Here is a 24,061-nt window from a genome sequence, read left to right on the forward strand (position 1 = left end):
CACAGCGTCTCCACGACATGGTGGTGGCAACACCATTACTACAGCGAGAATAAACGTTACGCCTTCTTTCATTGCGTATACATTTGGGCGGTGTTATGCAAATCTTTCCACACAGTGACGTAGACATGTGGGGGCGTGTTTTAATGAGCCGTTTTAGGAAGGCGTGGCAGAGTCTTAACTTTTATAAAGAATATCTCTTTGGGGTTGACACTTTAATCTTTGCAACTTTACAGCTTGTAACACTCCAAAGACAAAGGAAAACATGAAATCGCATCATATGACCCCTTTAAGACTATAACAAACTCTATGTAAGTGCAAAAAATGCACATTAGTGACTTCTATGGACCACTGTACATTTAAGAGTATAACAAACTATAAAAATGCAATAAAAATTCCAAGTCTATGGAAATATGCAAATGTATAATATATTCTTATTTTTACAAAATAAGTTCAATGCAATAAAATGCAAATTAGTGACTTCTAAATATGTAAATGTATAATGTATTCTTACTTTAGAGGGTATGTTACGACCCAGGGTGGCACAGGTGAACTGTGCGGTTATGGTGGGCTGGGTCTTCTTCCGAGGAAGTGTGTCACTCAAATGAGGTCCGCCTTCCTTACCGTACCGCTTCCTTTCTTCTAGAGTGCGAAAATGCTAAGGAACAGAAGGTTAAAGGTAAGAAATGTCTCTAATAATTGCACTCATACATGCATACATACTCGCAAGGTTTACCTGCCTGTGACGGCGCTGTTTTTTGGCAGGTAGAGGAGGAGGAGAAGGAGGAGGAGGAGTAGAAGGGTTGAGGAAGGTGACCAGGTCTTCAGGCCAGTGCACAGAGGGAGGTTTAGAATTGGGACAAGAGCATGCAGTGAAAGAGGAAGAGGGGATGGAGGACAACAGTGGGCAGGAAGAGGGAGAGTACTTTGACAAAGAAAGGAAAAGAGAAAATCAGAAAATAAGGATGCGAGAAGAAGGTGGCCTATAGTTTGCTTAAAGGGGATGCATCATAAAATTAATTTGCTTTGATGTTTTACGCTAAAAGGGCAATATTATGAATTAATGTAAAAGAATTATGAATAAACAGATTTTTATAAATTATTATTTATTAGTAATATATTTAATTATATAATAATTAATTAATTATTATTATTATTATATAGTAGGATAATATGACATCTAATTGAAAAAGGGAAAGGGAAATCAAATAAATTAAATATAATTAAAATAAATAATTATAATTATTATTAACATTATTATTATATTTGCATGGATAATATGACCTCTTTAATTTAAAAAGAATCAGAGAAAGGGAATTAAATAAATAATTCACACAATACAAATCCCACAGTGACCATGTAACATAACCTTTACTCACTTTCCAATACATGGCATGTGCCCACTAAATCCAAACTAAATCCTGGACACGCTTAATTCCTAACACACATAAACTATCCTGATCACACACCTCACCCTCTCCCGGCGGGGCAGTGCTCTCTGCAGGACTGGGGTCGGGGCTGGGGTCAGTCCCTGTGGAAGGGGCGTCAGTAGAGGACTGGGCTTGGGTGGGGAGGGGGACTGGGGTGGGATCTATCCCCAGCTGAGAGTACAGTTCATTGATCTCATTGACTGTAACATAGCCCTGGAACAAACCATTCGGAAAATGGGGGGAAGAGGGGTGAATAGGAAAAAACATCCATTCAAGTAGGTTAAAATGATTAATGACAAGCATATTAATAACAGATGAATCACAAATTTGGGAAAAAAAAAAAAAAAAAAAGTAATGAAATTAAAAATTACATAAAAAAAAATAAACAAACAGATGAATTAGTATAATAAAAATAAAAAGTTAAACATTTTGATTAAATAAATAATTCAGTTAATGTTTAAGGGATCAAAGCAGATACCTCCAAGGAATTTAAAGCACTGATAAACCAGTAAAAGAGAAAATAATTAGAGGTTATTTTAAGAGCATTATAAACTTAACTACCCTGAGAAGCCGCATGTTAGGTGGCATTTTGGAAAGCAGGAAACAAGCAACAAACATTATCTTGCATGCAAACTGCTAGTGCATTACCTCAGCATTTTTGACAGTCAGAGAGGAAAGAAGAGAAGAAAACATCAGGAGGTCAGCAGGAAGTGGAGACAGAGTTTTGTGGGCATGGCAAAATTCACTATGAGGTAGACACACGTCAGCCAACTGGAAGCAATCCTGGAATACAGGGAAAAAGACCCTGTTTCCACTGTGAGGAAACACAAACAACCCTCTGCTACTAAAGATTTCCAGGTTGCAAGGGTCGTGATGAGGGCATGGGCGAAAAGCCATCATAATGAAGATGTCCTTATTTACTGTAGATCCATTCATGGTGTTATAGTAAACTTTTGGAGCTGCCACACATGGTTGAAGTGCTCAGGCCCATAACACATGTGCAGTCCAAGAGAGGATGTCAAGAGAAGAAATTCACATAGAACACACAATCCAGTCAGACGTACCTCCTTCATACTGATGGGACTGAAAGGGAAACCCAATGCCCCAGTGAGCTCAGAATATTTCTTCTCCAAGTTGGCAAGATTCTCTTTTTCCTGGGAAAAAATGAGAAAGACTGTCATGATTCAGATGCACCAATAACAGCTTTCAATTAAGGGTGCAGAAAAGGCAGTATACCATGGCTATGTAGTAATATTACACAGACATACCCGCTGTAGCATCATCTGAAGATTGTTCTTTTCCTTCACAAAGTTGTCTTTGTCCCTCTGAGCCTGGTGGGAAATCTGGGTGTACTGTCTCTTCAGGGCCAGCAGCCTCTCCTAAAGATGTCACACATATAAACATGTTGGAATGATCATATTTACAGATTTTCTTTGAGTCTCAACTTTGGAGACGAGTCTAATAGAAAAACACAGTAGAAGTTAATATAGTATTAATTAATTTGGTCTTTATATAAGCCATATAAAAGCCTGTTCTCTTTCTGTCCATCAAATCATTTAAACGCAGATACAATTATTACTCATAAGTAAGAACTTGCCAGGATGACTTGAAGGCACCAACAGGAAACTCACCTTCCGTGTGACAGTGCTCCTCTGGTGTTCTGCGATCTCCCTGAGAATATGTTGGGTCTGAATTTCTTTCTCCTCGTCCTGACGACTCTCTCGTTCCAGCTGTTGAAATTCTAGGTCTTCAAACCGCTTGGTCTCCACCTCTAGGGTTTCTGCATCCTGATACATAAAGACATGATGGTCTAGATCTATGTCTTGAAAGAGTAAAGGAAATAAAGTTGTAATACTCCCACAATTCAACAAGCCTCAAAGAAACCAACAGTTCACACCAAATCCCCTCTGCTCCAGCAGCCTCCCCAGGGATGGAGACAGGGGTTAAGGTTTCACTCTGCTGGAAGCAGGCCAATCACTGCTATAAACATGCGCCGCGACATGCCAGTGAACAGAGGACCTGCCACAACTTTCACCAGTCACCACTGACCTTTAGAGATCAATCACGTCAACACTCACATAACATGACCTTCTGCGACAAAGAAACTCTGCAGCCATTCCACATCATCACCGAAACAGCTACTGTACTCCATACTTTCATTCAAGGCCTGCCAGCTTTAAATAACCTTGTTCCTTCCTATAACTTAATTAACATCTCATGTGGTCACTCTACCAGCCTATCAGGGTGAATCTCGTGAAACTTATGAATGAAACATGGGGCAAAGAAATAAAAAATTATATTTGTATTTAGCATTGTGAAATAATTTTCATAACAATTAAGCACCCCTCCCCGACAATTTTTCAATATTGTAATGCAAAAAAAATAATAATAATAATTTGAAGAAAGAAAAAAAATTCATGACCATTAATATATACTAATATAGACTTTTGATTTGGGAGAATCAAATATGACCCATCGATGCCAGGAGTAATATTTGGATTATATATTTTTTTAATTATTCAAAAACATTATACATTACATTACAGACATACAAGAAGCGCATGCAATATAAGAGAAGAAAGCCAGCCAAAATGTATTCCATGGAGGTGAGAGAGATGCAAGCACTAGGGATGAAGAGGACAAGGACTCGGTTATGAGGAAGAGGCGGATGAAGGCTGTGTGTGAGTACTGACCCTGCAGAGCTGCAGCTGAAGTTGCTCTTTCAAGGCTTCGGGGCAGGTGTCCAACTGAGTCTTCTGCTCTGCAAGCAGATGCGCCAGTCGCTCTAACTTTACACGCTCCGCATCTAGCTTGGCTTTGTCCTGCACGTACGTGCATAGGATGCAGGGAAAGAGGAGAGAAGGGTTAGTGTCGGGGCAGGTGGGGTGGGCAGGGTTAGTTACTACACAGTCAGTAACAGCACAAGTGAGGCATGATGCATGTGGAGGTGTTGAATTATATGAAGAACATGAAAATGCAGGAAAATGATTGCTGACGTTATCAACACTCAACTGAAAAATACCTCAGCAATCAGTTCAAGTGGTGGCAACAGCCATTTGATAACAGACACCAATGTTCAATAACTAAATTCCTACTAATAATAATCATAAAGCAATTCTTGATATACTTTAATATCGCATTCACTTGATAGTTCAGTCCCAAAACCTAGCAAGCTTTCTTGTTCTACTGCCTACATAGGCAGCATACTAATTGCAATGAAATTTAATAAGTGAACAAATTAAAAGTCCTCTTTAAGAGTTAGTGTGTCAGAAATGAACTGTCAGCTAAAGGGTTTGGATCTCAGTTGTCTCCACAGCTGCCAGGCTAAATGAACGAATGAGCCGGAAGTCAGGCTGAACTTGAGACGCAGGTGCCAGGATTTCCACCAGCTCCTGGTTTAGAAACCCCCTGCATCAACACAGTGTGTGGTGTCACTCAGTTTAGCAGAGATGTATTTAGAGCAGAGCCGGGATTACCAACTGTGACATGAACTGAGAGGCTGCCAGGAAGTGTGTGTGTGTGTGTGTGTAATGCAATTGAATCTAAGGCTCTATAATTCATATTTCAAAAGTAATAATATGTATTGTAAACTTAACATTCTGTATACAAATATGCTGGCAAAGATACTTTGAAACCACAGTTTAGCATAACAAAAAAAAACTACCTTTTAAAAAAGCCTGTGATGGCAAACTGAATTTTCAGCATCATTACTTCAGTCTTCAGTATCACATGATCCTTTAGAAATCATTCTAATGCTGATTTGCTGCTCAAGAAACATTTCTTATTACCAGTGTTGAAAACAGTCGAAAAAAGATTTCTATCACTTTTGATCAATTAAATGCATCCTTGCTGAATAAGTATTAATTTCTCTAAAAAGTAAATAAAAAAAAATCTTACTGCCCCCCAACTTTTGAACAGTAGTATAAACAAATTGTACACTTTTGAAAATTATATGAACTGTCTGAATGAACTAAATCCTTAAAAATGAATCTGACTACTGTACTACTGTACACACCAAAAGAACAGACAGTTTTTATAGAGCACATTTGAGTTAAGTTAGTAGCGTCACCAGGTATAGTTAAGTACTCCCGCTGATATACAGACTTTATCATGGCACATACTTGAGATTTTTCCATCTGCGCTTTGTTCTCGATGTCAGCCATCTTCTCTTTAAGTAGCTCCAGAGCGTCTTTCTCCTGCTGTAGCTGAGCCGTCTCCGAATCCTGCTCGCCTTCCAACAGAGCGCGCTCCACTTCCAACTAAACACACACACAAACTCGTACTTCATTTTTTACTGTCACTTACAGTAACTACTGCAACAATGTCAATGATTTTGTGGCAAACAGTGATGTCATGTCACTACGATCTGGACCACCTAGAAGGTGCCTCATTTCACACAAATAAAAAGAGGCCCACGTTCTAACCCCATAAAAGCCCAACCTCATAAAACTAGAGCACAACACTGACATTCTGGATTTACTGAATGGGGCTCTAATGGAACAGCTGACTTAGCAGGAACTGCTGGTGCAAGACTAACCTACCTATGTAACATAAATCAAGAGATGGGAATTTCTGCTTTAAGGCCAACTTAGCAATAGCTTTCTCTTGTGCTTTGGACTTTATGAACAACTTTGCAGTGTGAGGGCATAGAAATAGGATACATTCTTATGTTCAAAACCAACTCAGAGTGGTTTTGAAAAACCAGTTTTTCAGAGTGAAAAACAATGGAACAGAAGCAATTTGTAAGGATCAAGACACCAGAAAATAGGCCAGATAGAAAAAAATGTCAGCCTAACTCTTAAATATATTCTTTAAAGCCATCTATGGTTCCTTGAAGAACCTTTAAATTCCATGGAACCTTTCAATTCCACAAAAGGTTCTTTATAGTGAAAAAAGGTTCTTTTGATTTTTAAAATGTTCTTTATTTATGTTCTGAGTTTACCTAGTCCTCCTAACCTCAGTAGAGTTTTATGGAGAATAAAGAACAAATAGGAGAAAACAGGATGACAGGAAGGAAAAGTGTATTACAGTGGAGGAGCATTCAAATATTGAAATTGAATCGGGAAAGAAGTGCATCGTTTAAACAGAAAAACAGAGAAAATAAGGCTTTAAGTGAGAGAAACTAAAACAGATTTAGTCTTGGCAAGTCAGACCTAATTGTCTAGCTGTGGTCCTCATCACAGCTCCTGATTACTTCGCCACATGCACAACTCTCCCACATAGACACTCTCCCTTCACTACTCCCACCACCCTCGATCTCTCCCACTTCCTCCCTGACCTGTAAATGTGTCTACTGTACCTCTCTGATGGACTCCTCCATCTGGTTGTCCAGGTCTTTGATCTTCAGCTCTAACTCTTCCATATTGTTCAGGACCTGGATCCTCTCCTCCTCTATACGTCTCACGTCCAGCTTCAGCTGTGTGTCGTCCTCAGGCCTCTGCTGAAGACACAATAAGCAACCACACAACTATACTGAATAATGCAATAAAAAGTAAAATACATAAAAGACATTAGGTCAGTTTAAAATCAAAATGATTGAGTCAGCGCCAATAGCCTTGTGGGCAGTGTCTCGACATATAACGCCGTTGTGCTTTGGGCGTCCCAAGTTTGAGTCCCAGCTCACGGACCTTTCACGACCCTGCCCCCTTTCTCTCCCACTTTGCTTCCTATCTAAATACTGTTCTATCCTAATAAAGTGGCAAAAAATAAATAAAAATAATAATATAAATACACATACATACATATATATAGAAAATGTAATTTTTGGAAATTCAAATAACGCTAACATTTTTTTTTATATTAGATGAATACCTTAAACTAAGCACTAAAATTACTTAAAATAAAATAGAAATAAATTAAATAGAATATAAATATTTGAAAATAACAATGACAGGAGCACATAAAATTACTAAAACTTAAAAATTAAAATGGAAACTAAACTAAAATTGAAATGGAAAAAATACCATTTTATTATAAAAGCCATTTTAAAATATTAATAAATGCTACAAATAATACTAAAGTAACAATAAAAATTAATAAATAAAATTCAATTACACATCACTTCACTTAAACTTTACTAAAATAATTATTTAAAAATACTAAACAATATATTTAAAAAATAATTTAAAGAATTTTTTAAAATAAAAAATTACAAAAGCATACAAAAGTTTAAAATAAAAACTAAAAATATAAAAAAATAAAATATTAATAAATAATATAACAGTAAATAATACTGCAGCAAACTGTCTCTTATTAGCTTTTGTATTGGTTAGGATGCTTACTTAGAAGTTGCCATCTACATAGCTGCCTATGTAGATGGCAAAAAGCAGGGCAGCTCACTAGGCTTTGAAACAGGGCTATCATGTGCATTTTGTCCCCATATTATTCAGCTGCTATTAGTGAATGTTTAACCTTCCAAGCTTAACTTATTAGTAATGCTGGGTTTTGAATTGATTCCTAATGCTACATTTAGAACTGGCCTAGATGTCAATGCAAGTGTTGTAGTGTAAAGCCCTTTAATGCAAGCCATCTATAGCATGGACATGCCCCCTTCTGGCAGCTGCTGGGACCTTTAGCCCTGAGAAACGGGATTCACTGAATGAACAACAACAATGATGAATGGGTTCAACGGAAACTTCGAGGAACAGAGGGGCGGCGTTACACACTCCATTTCCTAAACCAATTATTTATCTAGGCTTTCAATATCCGTTGAATGTGATCTGCTTATTTCGAGTTTTATAAGCAAAAAGTTGACCTTTGACCTGGAAGATTCCACATGTATGATTAGGACAGCACATATGGATGAGAAGACTGCCATTCTTCCACTGTGTGAGGCAAAGATCGACCAAACACAATGCGCATGACCCTGCTATATTTGGACAGTGATGTTTATATCTGCTCATCACAGTTTATACTATGGAGGGCACAACTCTAAACTGCTTCAGCTGTTTCTGTGTGGGCTACAAGAGAGTAAGAGGCCCGATACAGATTTATAGTTTCTATAAACTGGTTTCCAAGGCCATTTTGTGTTCTATTGCGTATACCTTTAAATGGATAAACGACTGCTACTCCTGCGCAGTAGACTAATTAGATTAGCCCATACAGGAGTTGAAGGGAAGACAGCCGCACATTCCTTCTTGGATTAAAGTGTGCGTGAGGTTGTGTGCATATCAAGGAAGGGTGGGAAACTCTTATACCCTCTCCGAAAGGTCACAGGAATTAGCAGTATGGAATAGGACTAGCTTTACATATGATTCAGTTACCTAACAAGATTAAAACACGCACACTGCATGCAGAAAACACTTCATGCATGGAGCCATAATGGAAAGCAATTAAAGTATAGCTGAAGGTCATCTGACAAGCGCAGACAATGAACTATTATATAATATACTATAATAAACTATAATATAATAAAACGCTGACACGGAAATATACTCTTTTTAAAATATTTATTGAATTTTGCAAATGGAAAAAAAATATACAATTTTTATTTATGTATATATTAGACTAATTCAAATGTAATTTAACAGTTGAAAAGGAGTATATTACCATTTCATGTATTTATAATATAAAAATGCTGACAAAGAAATATACTCTGTAAATTATTTATTCAATTTAAAAATGAAAATTATTATATCACTTATTTTTAAATTAAATAGTTTAAAAGGAGAAATTACTATTACAGCAATTTATAATATAATATAATACAATATATAATATAATAATGGAAACATTGAAGAAACAAAATATACCATTTGTAAAATATTTATTCAATTAATTTTTTTTAATTATTATAAATTCCTGAAATTATAATACTTATTTTACAACTATTTATTAAATTAAACTTATTAAAATCATAATATGATACTATACAAGTAATTTTTTTATTAAATGAATAGTTTAAAAGAGTATATTACCATTCCAGCATAATATAATATAACATAATATAATATACATTTTTATTCAAATAGTTTAAGTAAAGTACATTTCCATTAAAGCAATTTTTATTTAATATTACAGTATCTTAAATATAATTAGTGGCCCAAAAAAGTATTTGGAAAATTAAAATGTTTTGATGCAATGCAAATGCAATGATTGTTAACCAAATGGTCCCATGGTGATTTTTAGATGCATGAAGTCAGTTCTCTCATTCATACACTTCTAAGAGTAGCTTAAGTGGCTTAAGAGAAGCTTTACCAATTACCTTGTTTATCCGTGTCAGCCGAGGAGAAGGGGTGGGAGCGGAGCCAAGGACAGCTGTTGTCTCCGCCCTGAATTCTCTGTGTCCACTATTCTTGCGCTGCCGTACCTGTCTCTCCTCGCTGGCCTGGGTCTCCCGGGCTTTAAGCCCATAGTCGTTTTCAGCAGAAATGCTGGCTGACAGACTTGCAGAGTCTGAGAACGTAGACTCATCATCTGACACCTGTAATTTCTCCAGCTCCTTGTTGATCTTCTGCAAGTCTGCAACGGCCAAGCCAGTTTTGTCCTGCTCTGTACGGCCCAGCCCAGAACACAGATTAAGGATAGTCTCCAGACGCTGACGTTCCTATGGATCAGACAGAGACAGTATGAAAAAATGCATATTCAGACACTTGCAGCATCAAAACTCACAATCAGAAGGCTGGAGGAAATTATACATTTGGAAACCTGTCTCACCTTTAAAATGCAAACAGATTTACCTGCAGCAGTTCTGAACATGTTTGTTATTTGGAGAAAACGCAGTACATATATTTCACACTAATAGCCCATGGGTAGCTTAAAGAAGAACATTACTGCTGTTTCTCCAAAAAGGTCCAATATAAAAAAACCTCTTGACAGCCCTAAACTGCGATCAGAGAAAGACCAGACAAAGACAACCAGGCATATACATCTAAAAACAACCCTGGCTCATGAAGGAGTGCACTTGGCCTGCAAAAAAATCCCTGTATTTATCGACTGATATGGAAATGCAAACAGCAAGTTCAGGCGAGCATTTCCAGAGCCAAGAAAAATGATCTCACTGGTTCATATAGCTGCGAATGAACAACCCGGCATGTGAACAGTTATTAAATCTATAAAGAAGATATTTCCTTGTAAATCGAAACCTGGTCCGCAAAACAAGCCCAGTATTTTCATGCATTAGCATGGCCCTATTCTTCAGAGTGATCTACTCACCATATCAACGGATCCAGAGGTCAGAGGACACATGGTGACCTCCACCTCACAGGAGGAAATCATGCCCTCATCAAAAAGATGACAGGTTTAGTTACGTTCTTTAGCACAGCAAGTACAAATTACAGAGAGACATGAACGAATCAAGCCAGTGTCAGAAACACAAATCCTCTGATGGGAGGTTGATGAGTCGGTGGGAAGGCAGATTGCAAATGGGAGAGAGAGAGAGGGAGCTCTCAGAAACTGGGCAGAGAGTGAAACTAGACCCAGTAAAAACACTGCTGGCACTGGACAGGAAAGGATATACAAATAGGAGCAGCGTGATTCAATCCTTCCGCTTTTATTCATAACACACTAACAACCCCAATGCAAGAGCAAAGGGCAAAATTTCACGGGATCCTCTCCCATAATCCTAATCAGTTTACATAAACCCTGTAGCAGTGATATAACTGTTCTGTCAAATGATAGGATATTGCTTTGCGGTGTATTTATTCTTAATGAAATAAACATGATGTTATTTAAATCACTTTTCAAATTATATAACCAGTGCTATCCAATGTTATTGTGATGCCCATGTCAAATAAAATGTAATAAATAAATAAAGTTATTATTAACATTTAGATCTAACTTATTTTCAGATTTTTTTTATTTTTTATTTTATTAATTTAAATAAATTAATGCATTAATTAATTAGATTTTTTTAATTTAAATTAATTTTAGTCATTTTAAGTGTGTAATTTTTATAATTTCTCTTATTCTGAATAGTTTAAATTGATTTTTATTTCTGTTCAATTTTAGTACTTAAACTTTTGATTTTGAAATGTTGCCTTAGCAACTAAATTTATCAAATAATTGAATTTTATTCAATTTGCAAAAATGTTTTCAATCGTTTTAGTTAATGATAAAAGCACTTAATAGAATAGAAGTCTGACATCCTTATGTTTTCACCTTTGGTTAGCAAGCTAACAACTTAGACTATTGGCATAGCTCTAACAGGTAATGAAAAGTTCTAGCTAGAACAAGCAAATGCAAATTTAATTGGGAACTGGAACAGGATCTTGCATGGGGAAAAAGCAGACAAAAAGTCTTTGGCAAAACAACCATACAAAGTCTTTGGCAAAGCCATTCATATCTTTGCGAGCGACATAAATTACCAGTAAATATGTAAATAGATCTCAAATGCATGAAATTAACTTTTTTACACTGATTTTTCTAATGCTGCTGCCATTTGGAAATGCTATTGGATAGTTTTCTCCCAATATTTTAGAACTCATTGGGCTTTGAAACAGAAAAAACAAAACAGCACATGCTATGCAACTGTGCCATCGTGAAATTAGTGTGTTTTTTGGACATGTACAACCATGGCTAAAGTCTGTAATATTACATTCCTCTGAGAGAGTATGTTTTTCAAAGAAACCCAGTGAAAGTCTATGTGGATACAATTCTCCACCTGTAGCGGCCTTGTTTTCACTCAGTGCTGGCCTTGTAAAGATCACCAGCCTGTAGTTGTGGTGCTAACTAATGAGTGGGCGGCCTACTATGATGGTTTGGAATCTGCCCAGCAGGGCGGCGCCACAGGTGGCCTCCCTTAACCACAGCGTACAAAAACTCTGTTGCCTTTCATTTGAACCCCACTGAGAGCAGCTGAGAAGCAAGAATGGGGCATGTTAGCATGGGCAATATGCCAGGATCATCTGCAGCTGTGGGCAGCCTCCCAGAGAGAGTGTATTCGAGAGGCCGGTTTCAATGAAAGTGGATGTGGTTCTGGGCTGTCGAGCTGTCTATTAATAGGAGGTTTATGCAGCCACACCTCTGTTTAGGTCTTCCACCGCATCCACTACAGAGAACCAGAGGGGCCTTCCTGCACATGGTGTGTTTGTTATAAACGAGAGGAATGCCAGAGCGCAAGTTTGACGAGAAGATTAATTTGGCTGCAGGTGGGGTCGTCCATATCTGAGCTCCCACAAGATCCCATATTGCAAGAAGAGTTGAAATATCACCAGCTTTTAATGTAATACCCCCTTCACAATGAGAAAAGAAAACAGGGTCATGGAGGAGGAATGTTAAATATTATAGATGAAATCAATCTTCAAAGTCACATGAATCTTAAGAAGAATGATATGCTTCTAAAGAATTTTAATAAAAATGAAACAGATGATTGGACATGCAGATGTTGGAGTACTTCTATAATAATATGCATATTTTGTGTTAAACATGAAACAGAATTTAAAACCAATTTTACTTATGAAATGTGACATTTGTGACTTAACTTGGAGATTTGATGTGAAAAAAGTTGGGTGGTATCAAAGTCATTAGGAATTGATTAGATTATGAAAGGTATGACAGCCACTACTTAATTACATTTTCATGCTGACTTTAAAGCAATGAACAACAACAACATTAAAGAGTTAGTTGACCTAAAAATGAAACTTCTGTTATTAATTACTTGTGTCAGTCTATCCTCATGTCATTCCAAACCTGTAAGATCTTTGTTCATCTTCAGGACACAAATTAAGATATTTTTGAAGAAATCCGATGCTTGATGTTATAGTAATAGAATTACCACATTCAAGTCCCAGAAACGTAGTAAGGATATAGTAAATAGTTCATGTGACATCAGTAGTTCAACCCTAATTTTATGAAGCCACAATAATAATTATTTATGCTAAGAAAACTAAAACAACAACTTTATTCAATGATTTCTTCTCTTCTGGGTCAGTCCACCATGATTCATGAGAATACTCTTGTGAATGTGCGCAAAGAAAACTGAATGGAAGAAAATCGTTGAATGAAGTTGTTATTGTTGTTATTGCACACAAAAAGTAGCTTCATAAAATTGCGGATGAACCACTGCTGTCACATGGACTATTTTAACGATGTCCTACTACCTTTCCGGGCCTTGAATGTGGTAGCTCTCTTGCTGTCTATCATGGATCTTAATTTGTGTTTCGAAGATGAACGAAGGTCTTACGGGTTTGGAACGACATGAGGGTGAGTGATTAATGACAGAATTTCCATTTTTGGGTGAACTATACTTTTACATGATAGAAGTCTCTCACCAGTCTCTCCACTTCCTGTTCCCGCAGTCTTTCATCCCTCTGTCTCTGATGGTAGTCTTGAAGCTCCTCCTTTCCACTGAGAGAGCTGATGCTGCCCTTTCTCTCCCTGAAGCCACTCGGCGGACCCAGGCCCGCCTTTCCGAACGACTGCCTTCTCTCTCCGAGACCAATCTCCAGAGCTGGTGAGGGACCACGCATGGCTTGCCTGTCCAGTTCCGAGCAGCAGCTGGTGGATGTCAAACTCACCTTCTTGGCCTGGCGGGGGCTGGTGGCTTCTTCCGATGTCATGGTGACATCCGGCGGGGCTACGGTGTGTTTAGTTCCAGGTCTATTGAACAGCGAGATGGAGACTACTTCAGAATGACCATTCTGGTGAATGGTGCCAGCTGGGCGAGAAAGCTGGCTATCAGGAGACCGATAGCTTGGCGGAAGGGTGAGATGAGTGTCGGCAGGTCGATACAGACGTGGTAGGGAGCGACTGTGTGAGCTCATGCCTGTAAGTGACCCAGCGGAGTACTTTCGTTGCCGTGGAGTGGGTTCGAGTCCTCCATTACGGCCTGCATCTGGGGTGTGGAATCTACGAGACAGACGAGGACTAGAAGGCATGCTGGCTGCACCACTACCGCCCACTGGCGTTGGCGGGAGGGAATCGGTCACACCGGTGGATGAACTGTTCCACATTGAGAGGGCTGAACCTGAAGTCCCAGCATGACGACTGTCTGATGTATTGAGGAGGAGACTATCCTGGGATTGGTTCCGGGTCATGGGTCGAGAATAAGGAAGTGATGCGTCACGCTCTCGAGGGTCGGAGCGGCGAGGAGATGGAGGCATGCTGCTGGACGAATGCGCTGGCACTTTGGCCGCAAGTGGTGGCCTTTCAGAGCTGTACAATCGGCGGGTTTGTTCTTGATAGGATATTGGGGAGGTGGTGATGGGTGACAGCAGATTGGGTGTGGTGGGAGGAGACTGCGTCATGCTAAAGTAGGAGGGGCTTGAGTCCCCATTGGCTCGCAAACTGTTCTCCAACGCCTGCTTCTTTTTTTGTAAAGTGTCCATCAAATCCCGCAGTTCAGAGACGGAGCGCATCCCTCTAGATCCAGAGCCACCCAGACAATGACTGAAGTCGCTGCTGAACTTCAGATAATCTAAAAATAAACACAAGAAAGGTTCCTCAGAAGAATAAACGGGAATTTATTACGAACAGCTTCGTTTTTGAAAAGGTCAGACTATTACAAGCTTGAGAAAGTGGTTACGAGGAGTTATATAACTGTCTGCTTGGTCCTTGTTAACTCCTGGAATTGCTTTAAATTGTTTGCAGGAGTATGAGGAGCTCAGACTGCTGTACCTGAGACTCGTTTGACCTGCAACGACCTGGAACCAAAAGATCATCAATTTTCCCTCAGGGGACAATAAATTAGGCCTGTCTATCTTGCTGTAATCAATGTGGCATTACAGCTTAAACTAACACAAACCTAGTCAGTTAAGACATTTTCTAAAAACAGAAACTGACCAAAGTCCAGAATGTGCTGAAGTCTACTCTACACAAAACATTGCACAGTGAGGCGAACAAGGAGTACAAAGACACAAAAAACTTCTTTAATTAACTTAATTTGTTTAACTTTTAAAATAACCGTAGATGATCCAGGCTAGGAAGAGTTTGGACAAAAGATGCCTCTATGTCTGCTCTTCTATCTCCCTCCTTCACAGACACACTTTTCTCATCTGCTTTCTGGACGAGATGTAAGCTTCACTCCGCCACGTGCCAAGACAGCGAAGATCAAAGAAATCCCACTTCAGATGACTGACGTGAATGCTCATAAAACAAATAAACCTGCACATGCCAAGAAAAATCCCTTTATCCCTTTAAGGTGCATGTTTGCATACATTAGGCTTGGAGCAGAACTTAAATCATGGAAGAATCTCTCACGTAAAGGTAACGAAGGAATTAGAGCAGAAACTGAAAGCTATATCACAAGGATGACAGGGTGGTATGAAAAGCATGCAAGATCACACAAATTTTAACCATACATGGGTAGGTTCTGGCAAACCATTTAGTGACAAGCTTTGCTTTTATGGCTACTGAAAGAAACCGATGCATGCTGGTGTATATACCACACTGGAAAGGCCATCACCCCTATAAACAAACTAGACAGCAACGTAAGGGTAAAGTTTAACTTATACCAGTATACAAAGCACAGTGAGGCCCAGAGTGTGTGTTTTTCTCAGGTTTGCTATGTACGATGCACTTTCAGTGAGTGGGTGCACATTTGTTTATGTGAAGATTCATTCCTGCTGTCTAGCAACACAGTGTGAGTGAGGGAAAGACTGAGAGGAGGTGGCAATGATTTATGTCACTCTCTACACCTCACTCAAAATGTTCAATCAATCAACGGGGAGAATCCAAACCACATCTGTGTACAGATCACACATTCCATGAGACAGACTGGCTCCCTGAGTGTGTGTGGGTTTGCTTAGATATACTCTGGCAAAACTACCCTTGGGGATGCACTCAACGGTAAAAGTCATTCATATAGATATATACAGTTAATTTTTTTAGGGTTTGAATAAAAAAATCAAATAAAACTTATTCATTAAAGCAATCTTCACATTGCTTCATTTGTGGCACTGAAGCTGCTTACCATACAAATGTGAATAAAAATAAACTTTTATAGTTTAATGCTGCACAGGGGAGGCATAAATCTATTTTTAATTTATAAATTTAGCAAAAGGAAACAATATAATCATAAATAAAATATATAAATGCACCTACAAGGCATAAATGCATTTACACAAAAATATTTCAGAAATATAGTTGTGAAATTGTTTTGAATATAAATATTTGAATACAGAAACAATAAAATGAATAAATATGAAGTTACAGATAAAAATATGAAAATGCATTTACATGGCATAAAGGCATTTTCTCCCAAAAAAAATAATGTACATAATGTTGTGGAAAAAAAAACAAAAACTTTCATTTAAAAATAAAAAGGGTGGGTCAGAGCTGCCATATTTTACAATAGCTTTTAAGTGGCATTTTTATACAGAAATTGAAGCAGAGATTGCTCCAAGCAGACTTAACTCGGCTGTGTAAAGATGCCTCGTCTGTAAAGTAGACGTTAAGCACTCTTAAAAGAATTCTGCTACATCAAAGGTTTAGAGGATCCTATTTCAGACTGCAAAAGAGCTGTGACAGATAACTAAAACTATGTCTTACACACACACACACAGACAGCCAGAGAAGATCCTCTATGGATGTTGAGCTGGCATGTTGTGATATAGGATACAGGCCATGTTTGTACAAAAGATTAGTGGTTTCAGTTCCTGAGGGGGTTTGGGTGCATAAGATAGATAGTTAAAGATGAAGAGAATGAAGGGAATATAATAGTGATGTTAAGGAGGAAAGGTTACCTGTGCTGTAGAGCAGCGGAGAGACGGGACTCTTCTGAGGCAGCATGCTTTTCATACGGTTGGCCTCCTCGGGATGGTTAAAGCGAAAGATATAGGATTTACCCAGACAGAGTGTGTAACCTGCAGAGAGAGGAAAATAAACACACACATGGATGAATCTGAGAAATACCAGATTAGTGTTCACATCACTCAAGTCCATAGTTCACTGAAAATGTGAAATAACGCTGAAATCTTCTAAACAACACTGAACCCTAGATGGTCAACTTTAAATGAATCTTTCAACCTAATAATTCAATTACTCCGGTTGTCAGTCAGCATGGTTGCAAATTCTGAATAAGAAAAGCTTGTTTCACCAGAATAACTGATTCATATATCAGTTTTCCTTATTGTCTCTTAGCAGAGTACTACATCATTAGGGTCTGGGTCTGCTCTTTCCACTAATCTGAAATCAGAGACCACAGAACGGCAGATGGATGCAAGCCCGGAAAAAAGTCATAGAAAGCGGAATAACAGCTCATGGAAAATATGTAGGACCTCTTTTTCCTCTTCAGTGAAACCCCAAAATATTTGCCTCAGTGGTCTTTTCATTGTGAGGATCTAGGAGCTGGTGTGAGAAAAACAATTCCATCAAAACAAGAATTTTGAATGGGAACTGTCTGTAAATTATGACTGGTTTTCAATGCATGAGCAGCTTTACAAAAGCCTAATGAAAGAAACTCATCTGAATTATTTAACCAGCTTCAACTTCATTTTTGGAGTTAAACAAGACATGATTTTCAAAAACAATTGCTGAAAATACTTGTTAAATTAGGTAGATTTTCTTACCAGTGCATATGTTTTTCCAGCACTTTTTAGTCACTGATGGAACAAACTCATGCTACAAAGATGAAGAGCTCACTGAACGTCCAATCGTGTGTGTCATTAAGCCAAACCCTTGACACTCAGTTTCCTAAATCTGTCTCACACATTCCCGGCTTTGGTACACTGGCAGAACATTTATTCAAAGCTTTCTCTAGACTTCCCTTTAATGCATCACAGAACAGACGAATACAGCTTGAGCTGTGGGATGCGCCAATTTCATAACACCAGGTGGACACAATGTGCAAGAAAATAAAACCCTGAGTCAGTCTACACACTTCCATAGGCATAACACATCCAGAGAAACACTCATGAAACAGAAACAGGCACATGTGTACACACACTCGTAAGTGTTTAGTCTACACAGCTGTACTCCTAAGGCTAAATAAATAAACTTACAAAAGAACAAAGATGTACACATCTAAGTTTGGCACCCAAGGTGACTGTATTCCAGTTCTGTTTCATGTACTTCCATGCAGAATATATTTGTGTAGGTTCATAAAAATGTTTCCAAGACTTTCATAAAAAGAGTTTACTGCAACTCTTTTCCTGCCCCACAAATGAATCCACAAACACAGCTGCTGCATCTTATAAACTCTCTCTTCTAAAGTCAGGCTTGGATTAAAAATACGAGTCCTTTGATCACATAATCAAATGTGCATGTTACTTTATGAACAATTCCATGCTCAAATTATTGGATTAACCTAGCACCACAAGGAAACAATCTTCTGGTACATATAAAACATTTAATATATCTGTTTAGCGCTATCAATTAGAAGGGAGAAACAGTTAAGATCATAGCATGGACATTAGGTAAATGTTATTAGATAATTAAGAAGAAAACCATCATCTGGCCTTTTGCTCAGGAAACACGATGGTCAATGTGCAAATACTAAGAGAAAACAACAATCACATATTCAACGATATGATACTCTAAAACAATTTTTGGAAAGTTAATTATAATGTATGCATGCATTAAAACCAACTTCATTACAGAAAAATAATGTTTATCATTTGAAATTAAAAATTATATTACAACAATAAATCTAAATCAGCCAAAAAACCTTTTATTATAGTTTAAAATATATTTTTTATTTTATTATTGTTACAGCCCACCCTGACTAACAGTGTAATAAGTTGTAGCAACAGCAGTCTTTGTACTTGGCAATCATTTACATACAGAGATAAACTGTGGATTTCTAAACAACTTGTAATTTGTAAAAGACAAATGTGGGAATATTGTATAAAAGTTAGACAGCTCAAAAAGTGGTTTCCTTTTAGCCTTATATGACGTCACGCACGTCAATCAATTGCTAGGTTAAACAAATTGACATTTAATTTTAAAATTATGAAATTAAGAAAAAAGAAAGATAAAACTAGTCGGCGTACTCAAGCAGATTAAAAAATAACGTTGTATTATTTATTATTATGTGACACTATGATGTGATACAATAATAACATTTCTGTTACGACGCGTGGATTCAATGTAAAAGTCTAAACCACATATCTAATCAATTTGCTGAGGAAAACGATAAATAAGAAAAGAAAACAAACCTTTTAAGAAGTCCCATTGAGCGAGTACCTCAAAGCACCAGCGGATCTCTGCAGGCTAGTTGAAGCCGAAAGATATGACCCGCATGCGTTTCACTGTATGATAAACGCTTCACTTTACTCCTCTCCTGAGGTCAATGAGAATAACGCAAACGCTCCAAACCCAACCTAAAGGGGTGGTGCTCTTTACAAACTCAAGTAGCAGCTGTTACACAGAAGCTGCAACTCGCTGTTGAAGTAAGTCAAAGCTTTTAGTTTCAGTGATGTGTTACTATGAACACCGGTAATCTCAGAATTTACCCTGTTTGTTAAAGTAAACACTTTAAAAGTAAGTGAAAGGGGCGAATTAACCCCACCCCCTTTATTTTCTTTGTCTACCTTCTCAGAGATAAAGTTACCTGAGAGAAACCCCAATGCACAACTTGAGGAGAAGAAACAATCTATAAGTAGATTATAGAATCAACCAAGTTTTCATTTTTTCCAAGATCTTTATACAGCCCTCTGCAGGATTTGCCTGTTGAGTAATAATTTGTGCAACTCTGACTGAAATCAATTTTTCCTCTTGCACAAGACTGAGCATAATCTTGTTCAGTTTTCTGACCTCTCCACATCACCATGTGGATGTCAGCACAAAACTCTGTGTGCATCAATCATGATGCTGTAGACAAGGAGAAATCTGATTTCATTCTGGCTCAAAAGTCAATAGTATATAAAAAAGTATGTATAAATAAAATATTATAAAATGGACCCCCTTCTAAAATGTTAAAGCATCTATTTGCATGTACTGTATATGGACCCACTTATACTTTGAAAAAAAGTGTAAGATAATATGTGACCCTGGACCACGAAACCAGTCATAAGTAGCACGGGTATATTTGTAGCAATAACCAAAAATACATTGTGTGGGTCAAAATGATAAATTTTTCTTTTAAGCCAAAAATCATTAGGATATTAAGTAAAGATCATGTTCCATGAAGATATTTTGTACATTTCTTACTGTAAATATATCAAAACTTCATTTTTGATTAATAATATACATTGCTAAGAACTTCATTTGGACAACTTTAAACACAATTTTCTCAATATTTTGATTTTTTTGCACCCTCAGATTCCAGATTTTCAAATAGTTGTATCTCGGGCAAATATTGTCCTATCCTAACAAACCATACATCAATTGAAAGCTTATTTATTCATCTTTCAGATGATGTATAATTTCCAAACATTGACACTTAAGACCGGTTTTGTGGTCCAGGGTCATATATATATATATTTCAGTATTCTTTCAGAGCCAAAATCTGTTTTCAATAGAAGGATTTCTGCTGTTTACATACCAGACAAATCAGTCAGGATTAAATAACTACCCAACAGATTGACATAGTCTGGAACAGTCTAATAATAGATTGAGTCTGACACAAATCAAAGAATTTGCCAATCAAATGAAGTTTTGTCATTGCCTGGGGTGAAGTGACAGCACTTGTTGCGTCACAGTGAGTGGAGGAGGTGGAATAGACCTCTAACTGAGCTCTGCTGATTATTACCAGCCCTGTAGCTCACGTGCCCTCTGTTTTAATCTAATTGACTCAAAGCATTTAGAGTCAGGGGAGGTTAGCCTCAAATATGCCCCTATTTCTAATTCAAAAAGCATCCTTTTATAACTGGCATGTGGCTGCTTTTTGCGATACAAATGTATAAAATGAGTTCTTTCAAAACTGGTCTCTCTGTAGTTTTCTAAAAGCAGAAAGAAATTTGTCTTCATTTGCATCACAGTCATGCCTGTTGATAGTCGCTACCACAGAAACAAAGACAGAAGCGGAGGACAGATTTCACAACCCCGTCAATATTTGCACTTCATGACTGAAAAGTGTCTGAATAAGTCTGGTAAATGTTTATCTGACTCGCTCTCACTGATATGCGAAAGAAAATAAGCATAGAGAATGATGGATCGTTTGGTGAGGAACTCGGTGAGGCTAAAGAATGCAGGAATTATGGGAAAATACAACCTTGGGGAAGAAAAGCTGAGCTTGGTAGCTCACTCTAACACTTCTGGAAGCTCTGAGTCACAGCGTTGCATTAAGAAAAGATCCAAAACCACACCAATTAAACTCTGTGTGACATCCAAAACCAAGACTCTGCTGGAAAGACACATTATGCATTTTCAATACATACTTCATTCCCAGGTCATAAACCTCTTCCCCTTTTCATTTACTCAGACACTGTGTTTTCCAAAGTAAACAAACAAAAACATGCATGCTGTAAATGCATTTTCACTGAAGCGCTATCATATTGCGGTTACCTTGCATAAGTTGTGTGGGTCTGGTAACAGGAACTCCATCGAGTGAACACAGGTGTCCACATGGGTCAAGAGTGACGAGCCCTCCTCTGTTCTCAATCCTGCAGTGTTCTGCTTCAATGCCAGGACCCTCAATTGTGATGTCCTGAGGTACAGGGGCATCGTCACGGCCTATGCATGTTACTCCTGAAAATAAAAAGCAATTCAGTTTGTAACTGTAAGTGCAAGCTTTCAGTGCCACTGCGAGTTTGATTTAAATGAATGTTGACTGCAAGAAATGTAAGATTGTAAATACATATGTCTGCAGTGTGGTAATCTATATTTAATCAGTTCATCCATAAATCCTGCATATTGTACTGCTGTTAGTTCAACCGACAGGTTTAAACTTCAGTGCCAAAAAATTCTCACCAACTCTGAGGCTTTACTTTTTACCTCCTGGGGTCTTTTTAAATTGAATTTTGATGAAAATGTACACTTGAAGTAGGCTTTTAGAGTTGTCAGTGATTTACAAGCAATGTTAAGGTAAACCGTGGCTAGGGCTCCAGACTAAATATTATTAAGGAAAAATATTCTAGGGGTTTATTTGGTATGAATTTAGTTTGAAAAAAAAAAAAAAGTTTAAACATGGTACTCGGCCTTACAAAAAAATTGTCACATCAATATACTGAACAATAACCAATACTATTTAGTTTCAATACATTTTTTACATTAATTTCTAATAATTAAAAACATTAAAAAATTATTCTTAATAATTTCAATAAAACTCTGTTGTGAATATGTATTTTTCATTACATGGTGTCATATGAACAACCAGTCAGTAAATGGACTCAAATCTATCACAGTAACAGTTCATTTTGAATCAGACATAACTATAAAATGACTCAGTTAGGGAAATACTTGTGAACTATTTGTTACTTGTGAAGTAACACTTCTGAATGATTTTAACCTATGAGTTTGAAACCATTTTGTGATTTAGATTTTTTTCATTTTTATTTTTTATTTTTTATAATTGATTAAAAAGAATCAGTTCATAGGAGTCATTTGTTTGTTAATTGGACTCTACGGCTCACGCTTGTGTGTTTGTTGAATGCAGGAAACCCTTGTTTGCACTCTTGACATTTGATTCAAAGTCATCTGGATTGTCGCCAGTGACTAAAATTATTTAATTGTTGTTGTTTTTTTCTTCATTTTTGAGAATTTTAGTCACTGTTTGGAGACTTGTTCCTGGCATGGAGATGAACTGTTCCAAGGAATTGTGTGTGTGTTTCTCTTTTACACTTCCACTTCTGCTGGCTCACACACTCAACCAGTGACACAAGTCACTCCTTTACAGCTTTACTTCAACATCTCACAGTCTATTACTAACGGATATGGTCAAATATTTGCTCTTTTTATATCAAAACATAATTAGACTGCCTCGAAATAGCAAGTTTAAATCAGTCTTTGTATGTGTTTGGCACTATGGCGGTACTGTAATATTTGTGACGCTGGGAGGAAGTCAGCTTAACTCCTTGTCCTGTCTCTAACAACAGAGACAGGACAAGGTGTAATCAGAGTCAGGTGGGTCAGAGTGTAATCAGAGACAGGTGGGTCATTCTTACTGCTTATTTAAGGTAAAAATATAATAAGATGCACTGGGTTCTGGCTTGACATCCCATCCTTCCGCCCTCTTCCTCTATGATAACCTAAGTGCACTAAAAATAAAAGCCACATGCATCCACTGTTTCATGAAGACACACATAGATAGAGGGGCTTATTTCCAGATCTATTCTTTGCAGGCTATTGTTCATGGTTATTTGGGTTTGTGTGTGAGGGAGAGAGATCGGGAGATAGACTCAAACAGAGATAAAAAGCACATACCCTCCTTTAGAGGTAGTAGAGTTATGGCTACACTGAGTCTTCCGCTGCCCAGGCTGACCAGGTGAGGGGTCGTGGTTTGTACCTTCAGTCCTTTTCCTGTGTCAATCAGGTCCAGTGGTGGACCCTAAAATAATGCATTACAGCTCATTAACAGTTCCTACCTCAAAGAACAGAAAAACAAATGGTCCACTAACCTTAGGAGAACCGAGGCTCTGATCTGACTCCGGTTTGAGGACACTCGCCGGGCAGTTTGGCGCTGTATCCTGTACCACAAAAGAAGAACAATATGTTTAAACATATACATACTTGTTGTAGAATCATCAAAGGGCTTTACAGACCTTTAAAGGCTTAGCTCCTCAGGAAATATGATGTGTACTTAACCTAAATAGTTAACCTAAAGATTTTTAACATTCATATGCGCTCATAATTTTCACTGTTTCTTAAGTGGAACAAAA

General features: G+C 37.7%; 1 protein-coding gene across 3 annotated transcripts in view; it reads right to left on the reverse strand.

Annotated features, from left to right (window-relative positions):
* LOC306865259 (pleckstrin homology-like domain family B member 2) overlaps positions 1–24,061 on the reverse strand; it is a 42,518-nt gene that overhangs the window by 10,098 nt on the left and 8,359 nt on the right. Inside the window, exons 2-15 of one of the 3 annotated variants that reach the window (XM_079409771.1) lie at positions 23,801–23,869; positions 23,607–23,730; positions 21,750–21,932; positions 17,048–17,167; positions 13,637–14,781; positions 9,631–9,972; positions 6,727–6,867; positions 5,549–5,686; positions 4,121–4,249; positions 3,059–3,214; positions 2,696–2,806; positions 2,492–2,581; positions 1,467–1,640; positions 512–655 (exon numbers count right to left, since the gene is read on the reverse strand). In XM_079409771.1, the coding sequence (XP_079265897.1) occupies positions 512–655; positions 1,467–1,640; positions 2,492–2,581; positions 2,696–2,806; positions 3,059–3,214; positions 4,121–4,249; positions 5,549–5,686; positions 6,727–6,867; positions 9,631–9,972; positions 13,637–14,781; positions 17,048–17,167; positions 21,750–21,932; positions 23,607–23,730; positions 23,801–23,869 (3,066 nt within the window). The remainder of the gene's footprint in view (positions 1–511; positions 656–1,466; positions 1,641–2,491; positions 2,582–2,695; positions 2,807–3,058; positions 3,215–4,120; positions 4,250–5,548; positions 5,687–6,726; positions 6,868–9,630; positions 9,973–13,636; positions 14,782–17,047; positions 17,168–21,749; positions 21,933–23,606; positions 23,731–23,800; positions 23,870–24,061) is intronic. The other 2 variants (XM_079409772.1, XM_079409773.1) reach the window with 2 other exon arrangements.

This window comes from Barbus barbus (assembly GCF_936440315.1).
Source record: "Barbus barbus genome assembly, chromosome: 46".
NCBI classification, from domain to species: Eukaryota; Metazoa; Chordata; class Actinopteri; order Cypriniformes; family Cyprinidae; genus Barbus; species Barbus barbus.